At 45.9% G+C, this 6,814-nt stretch overlaps 1 protein-coding gene across 1 annotated transcript; it reads left to right on the plus strand.

Moving 5' to 3' along the window:
- Positions 1-361: 361 nt before the first annotated feature.
- Positions 362-4,690, plus strand: LOC309797729 (protein phosphatase 1D-like). Its single transcript, XM_082646165.1, has one exon. The coding sequence runs from the start codon at positions 784-786 to the stop codon at positions 2,452-2,454; it is 1,671 nt and encodes a 556-aa protein (XP_082502291.1). The 5' UTR covers positions 362-783; the 3' UTR covers positions 2,455-4,690.
- The last annotated feature ends 2,124 nt before the right edge of the window (positions 4,691-6,814 follow it).

The following is a 6,814-nucleotide window of genomic DNA, read 5'->3' on the forward strand; positions in this document are numbered from 1 at the left end:
GGACAGATGCCAGGACTAACTTATTCACAAATGTAATCTTGGCACCTATCACGATGCTTGGCACAAAGAATGAGCTTAATAAATGTCTGCCGAATAAATGAATGTTGACGTGCTTGAACTGTCCAATATATGCTGTAACTACTGATTGCAGAAATCATTTCACTCACTCACTTGATCCAAGATTTATTAAGTATCTCCTATGTGCCATGAACTGTATAAGGTGCCAGGGTGACAAAGATGACTAGAACATTATCCTCTGCCCACAAGGATCTCCAGGTGGGAGAGAGAAGGTGTGGAAGTGAATAATATGACCAGAGCTACCACAAAGGAATGAGCAGGCTGCCTGAATAGGTGGGCTAAGGCTTCTGAGCCAGCTGACTGTTTGGGATGAGTAGCAGCTCTCTAAGTAGGCAACTCGGGAAGGGGAGGCGTTCTACTCAAAGGGAACGGGATGCTGTGCATGAGGCTGGGTCAGGGTCACTTTGCATTGGCCAAAACAAGTCTCATGGCCAAGCCTGACTTCAACAGAGTGTGAAGAGTAACCCTCCCGGGAGGCGCACTGCGAAGACGCAGCTGGTCGGCTCCTTTCCCCCTGGCGCTTCTGCCCAGCTCTGGCGGACAAGTCTCGACCTCGTGCGCGCCCCTCCCCCTCCCGGGACCGCTCCCTCCCCCTTCTCGACGTAGTCGAAGATAAACAATAGTTGGCCGGCGAGCGCAGAGTGTGCATCCCGCTGCCGCATTCGGCGGGCTGCGTGGGACCGGCGGGATCTCGGCCAGCCTGCCATGGCGGGGCTGTACTCCCTGGGAGTGAGCGTCTTCTCAGACCAGGGCGGGAGGAAGCACATGGAGGACGTTACTCAGATCGTGGTGGAGCCCGAGCCCACGGCTGAAGAAGAACCCTCGCCGCGGCGGTCTCTCTCTCAGCCGTTGCCTCCGCAGCGGTCACCGCTGGCTTTTCCTGGCGGCGAAATCTCGGGGAAAGGCCCGGCGGTGGCAGCCCGAGAGGCTTGCGACGCGCCGCCGGACGCCGGGGCCTCGCCGGCTCCCGGCTGCTGCTGTCGCCGTCGTTCCTCAGTGGCCTTTTTCGCCGTGTGCGACGGGCACGGCGGGCGGGAGGCGGCACAGTTTGCCCGGGAGCACTTGTGGGGTTTCATCAAGAAGCAGAAGGGCTTCACCTCTTCCGAGCCGGCGAAGGTGTGCGCTGCCATCCGCAAAGGCTTCCTCGCTTGTCATCTCGCCATGTGGAAGAAACTGGCAGAATGGCCAAAGACTATGAAAGGTCTTCCCAGCACGTCAGGGACAACTGCCAGTGTGGTCATCATACGGGGCCTGAAGATGTATGTAGCTCATGTGGGTGACTCAGGGGTGGTTCTTGGAATTCAGGATGACCCAAAGGATGATTTTGTCAGAGCGGTGGAGGTGACACAGGACCATAAGCCAGAACTTCCCAAGGAAAGAGAACGAATTGAAGCACTTGGGGGGAGCGTGATGAACAAGTCTGGGGTGAATCGTGTAGTTTGGAAACGACCTCGGCTCACTCACAGTGGACCTGTGAGAAGGAGCACAGTCATTGACCAGATTCCATTTCTGGCAGTAGCAAGAGCACTTGGTGATTTCTGGAGCTATGATTTCTTCAGTGGTGAGTTTGTGGTGTCACCTGAACCAGACACAAGTGTCCACACTCTTGATCCCCAGAAGCACAAGTATATTATCTTGGGGAGTGATGGTCTTTGGAATATGATTCCACCTCAAGATGCCATCTCAATGTGCCAGGACCAAGAGGAGATAAAATACCTGATGGGTGAGCATGGACAGTCTTGTGCCAAAATGCTTGTGAATCGAGCTCTAGGCCGCTGGAGGCAGCGTAGGCTTCGAGCGGATAATACTAGTGCCATAGTAATCTGCATCTCTCCAGGAGTGGGCACTCAGGGAGATTTCACCAATGGAGACGAGCTCTACCTGAACCTGACCGATAGCCCTTCCTATAATAGTCAAGAAACCTGCGTGATGACTCCTTCTCCATGTTCTACACCACCAGTCAAGTCACTGGAGGAGGACCCATGGCCAAGGCTGAACTCTAAGGACCACATACCTGCTCTTGTTCGTAGTAATGCCTTCTCAGAGAATTATTTAGAAGTCGCAGCTGAGATAGCTCGAGGGAATGTCCAGGCTGCAGTCATATCCTCAAAAGATCCAGAGCCACTTGAAGAAAATTGCACTAAAGCCCTGACTTTAAGGATACATGCTTCTTTGAATAATAGCCTGTCAGTTGGCCTTGTGCCTACCAATTCAACAAACACCATCATGGACCAAAAAAACTTAGAGATGTCGATCCCAGGTCAAATGAAAGCTCAAGAAGTTGAAAGAACCCCTCCAACAAACTTCAAAAGGACATTAGAAGAATCCAACTCTGGCCCTCTTGTGAAGAAGCATAGACGAAATGGTTTAAGTTGAAGCAGCGGTGCTCAGCCTGCAAGCCTCCCCACAAACTCACGGCGAAAGAACTCTGTTAAACTTACCATGTGATGCAGACTTAGGGGCCAGAAGAAAATGGGAAATCCTTTACTTCACCAGCACAGAAAAACTGTTTGTGTTTGCTGAAATATATCTGGAATTTTTTTTTTCCAGACTTCTAAGAGGGCTTTATGAATTTGGTGCCGAAGCTGAACTTTTTTTAAGGGGACAAAATAAAAATAGTATACAGTTTGACTTTTTGGAATTCAACAGTTTTATCCTGGCCTTGTACTTGCTTGTATTATACCTGTGAATTTTGTAGATGTTAGGGTATAAGTTGCTATAAAATGTGTGTAAATTTGTATCCTTCACACAAACTCAGTCTCTTACACTGATACACAGTAAATGTAACAACAGGGCTAAAGGTTTAAAAAAAGATCAAAAGAATCTATTCGATTTTAGAAATACATTTAAACTTTTAAAAATGCTTATTAAGACATTTGTATAAGTCACGTGTGATGAAAGCTACACAACTTTTTAAAGTAAATTATGAAGCAAACTGGAAAAGTGATGTATTTTCATAGTGACCTGTGTTCCACTTAATGTTTCTTAGAGACAACTAGTGTCTTTTAAAAATTATTCTTTATTTCTGATTTCATAATTCAGAACTAAATTTTTCATAGAAGCAGAAGTGTTGAGCCATGCAAAAGCAGCTGGGTTTTAGTCTCCTTGTCCTAATTAAAATACTATGCAGTATCTCTTATTTCTTTCAGTAGCATTTTTTCTAAACATTAATCATCAGATTTGCTCACCAAATCTTTGAAGTAGAAGGAGGTAGGTTTGCCTAAAAAGATGCCCTTCTCAATCATCCTGGACATTCAGTGGCATTAGTGGGTCTTAAAAGTAGTTATATCCTCTTCTAGTGTTTGCATAAAATATGTGAAGTTTTTCTTGCTATGTCAATAACAGATGGTGCTGCTAATTCCCAACATTTCTTAAATTATTTTATATATCCTATGGTTTTCATTGATTATATGGACATGTTTGTTCATCGAACAAAATCAGTGAACTGTTAAAAAAAAAAAAAAAAAAAGAATAACCCTCCCACAGAGAGAATAAGTGACTCTTTGGTGAATGACAATATGAGCTCATTGCCCATGTGAGCGGTCCTCCCCACAGACAGTAAACTCCAGGACTGTTTGATACAAGTCAACTTTTCCATTCGAAGATTGACCAGAGGGCTTCCCTGGTGGCGCAGTGGTTGAGAGTCCGCCTGCCGATGCAGGGGACACGGGTTCGTGCCCCGGTCCGGGAAGATCCCACATGCCGCAGAGCGGCTGGGCCCGTGAACCATGGCCGCTGAGCCTGTGCGTCCGGAGCCTGTGCTCCGCAACGGGAGAGGCCACGACAGTGAGAGGCCCGCGTACCGCAAAAAAAATAAAGATCGACCAGAATTCAGGAATTGAGGGGAACCTACAGAGTGTCTCTCACATTTGATGAGGCCAACCCACCAGGTACTGGCTTTATCAGTTTTCTCTTTGACCGAGAAGCCCTGTGATCTGGCCATGTTGTGTGTACTTTCCTTCTTTGTCCCATTCTTCAGAATAGGATAGTCAGAGAGAAGACCTGTCCATCTTTGGCTTTGTTTAATAGAGCTTCTATTACTACTGAGCTATTGCAACAAATACTGACATTCTCATCTGGTCCCTCAACAGTCACTCAGTATGCCCTCCTAGCTCCTCCAAACTCAGGGACATTAATAAAACCTTGCTCAAATCTCCTCTACTTGCTGCCTAAGAAACAGAAACTTTCTCAGAAAAGGCTTTGAGTCATCCCTCACGATCAATTCACATCCATCTACACAAGTCTTTAAGAATGAAGAAAAGTCCTTAAGAATTGAGGCAAAAGGTAGTATTATTTGTTCTCTTCTCTTTTGTATTCTTTTCAGGACAAGATCAGTCACAAGGATGGGGAATTAGAGAGTTGGATGTCTGTGCTCAAATCATCATATTAAGTTAAACATTTCTGAGTGGCATTTTAAAATATAAAATTTGAATTGGTCATACCATATCCCTATTGCCTACAAGTTGGTAGATGCAGTGGAATTTAGAAGGACGTAACCCACTTTCTAGCAATGTTAACAAATTTTGCTGTGTCAGTTCCCATTGTACTACAACACTCAATAAAGAAAAAATAAACTTCTAATTTTGTTATAATTACACAGGCTTTTCTCAGGTATCAATATGCCTGGAGCAAAAGCTTTATTAAAGTCAAATCCAGCAACGTGGTGCTCTCAGGACATTGTTTCAGGTATTATCTCAATAACCCTCCACCTTATAGTGTCCATTTGAGGGCTTCTCATCCATTCCAGTTGCTGGACTGGTGGTTGGTTCTCCTGGCATGGATGGCATGCAATGCAGATTCTATCACAGGGTGGCACAAGACTCAGGTGCCTAATTAGGTACCAGCATATTCTTGGCATTGGAAATATACTGAGGCATAGCCACTTCTCCTCACTAAACACTGTATTGCTTAAAATTAATTCAATTTTTAGCAAGTCCAAGCAGCTATCAGCTTCTTGTCATACATGCCTATCTCAACAGTTGGCTCTGCTACATAAACGATCAGATCTTCACATACACACTCGTTTAGGTAACATCGATTGCCAGCCAGCATGGTTCTCTAGCCTTCTTCCCCATCGCCAGGCTCTGATAAATTCTAAAGTTGCTTTCCCCAACTTTTCTGTCTTTTGTTCCTATTATTTTCTGTAAGTGTCTGACTCCTCACCAGTAAGGCCTCTGAGTAAGATCTTCAGCTCTGAGTATGGAAGGGAAGACAGAGGCTGCGACTGGCCCTTCCAGGCTCCGTGTATGGAGCCAGGTCACGGGAGGTCTTTCAGCGGCAGGGCCAGGAGTAGTGAAGAGAGAGAAGCCTGGGATACCTACCTCAAGAACCTAGAGTGGGGCACAAAACAGCAATAGGGGTAGATGAAAAACGAAAGTGGTGCAACCATGGTCACACGTGGAGACATACTCACTGAATTTGAATTCAAACCTCTCAGTATACCCCCACGTATTCATGTGTAAAATTCTGACACTAGGACTTCCCTGGTGGCGCAGTGGTTAAGAATCCGCCTGCCAATGCAGGGGACACGGCAAGATCCCACATGCTCCAGAGCAACTAAGCCTGTGCGACACGACTACTGAGTCTGAGCTCTAGAGCCCGTGAGCCACAACTACTGAGCCCTCGAGCCACAACTACTGAAGCCTGCGCACCTAGAGCCTGTGCTCCGCAGCAAGAGGAGCCACCGCAATGAGAAGCCTGTGCACCGCAACGAGGAGTAGGCCCCACTCGCCGCAGCTAGAGAAAGCCCACGTGCAGGAACGAAGACCCAACACAGGCTAACTAACTAACTAAATAAATAAATAAACTTATTTATTTATTTGTTTATGGGGAAAAAAATTGTGACAATAATAACCCCTTACTACAGAGAGCTATTATACCATTGAGATAAAGAATATAAACTCCACACAATAATACTTGGCTCATGTTAGGTGCTCAAGAAGATGTGGTGTACATATGTATGAAATATGATGCAGCCATTAAAAAAATGAAATAATGCCATCTGCAACAAAATGGATGGATGTAGAGGTGATCAAACTAAGTGAACACAGTCAGACAAAGACAAATATCATAGGATAACACTTATAGGTGGAATGTAAAAATTGATACAAATGACAACTTGACAAAACAGAAACAGGCTGGCAGACTTCAAAAAGACATTTATGTTTACCAAAGGGGAAAGGTGGGCAGGGGGGATAAATTAGGAGGTTGGCATTAACACACACACACACACACACACACACACACATATAAAATAGATCATCAACAGGGACCTACTATACAGAACAGGGAACTCTACTCAGCACTCTGTAATAACCTAAATGGGGAAAGAATTTGAAAAACAATAGACATATGGATATCTATGACTGCATCAAGTTGCTGTACACCTAAAACAAAAACAACATTGTAAATCAAGTCTACTCCAAGTTAAAGTAAAAGTTAAATGAAAAACAACACAAAAAAAAGTAAGGAAAGAAATGCCTACTCTGTTACCCTCAGGCCTAGTGACCTGGGCTGGTGTCACATCCCTGGAGCCTGAGCAGCCTTGGGTCCCATGGCTGGAGTACGCTGGTGCTGAGGGAGCCAGCGGGGAGGACGTGCCAACAAAGGAGCCCTGCCCGGACTCAGAGTGCCCCGTCCCCTCTAGATGGGACTACGATCACCAGATCCAGGCAGGCCCTCCTACACCTAAGCCAAGCCTACTGCACCCCAAAGATGGTGGACCCTCTGGGCTCAA

The sequence above is a fragment of the Mesoplodon mirus genome (genome assembly GCF_964341445.2).
Source record: "Mesoplodon mirus genome assembly, contig: HAP1_SCAFFOLD_928, whole genome shotgun sequence".
Classification (NCBI taxonomy): domain Eukaryota; kingdom Metazoa; phylum Chordata; class Mammalia; order Artiodactyla; family Ziphiidae; genus Mesoplodon; species Mesoplodon mirus.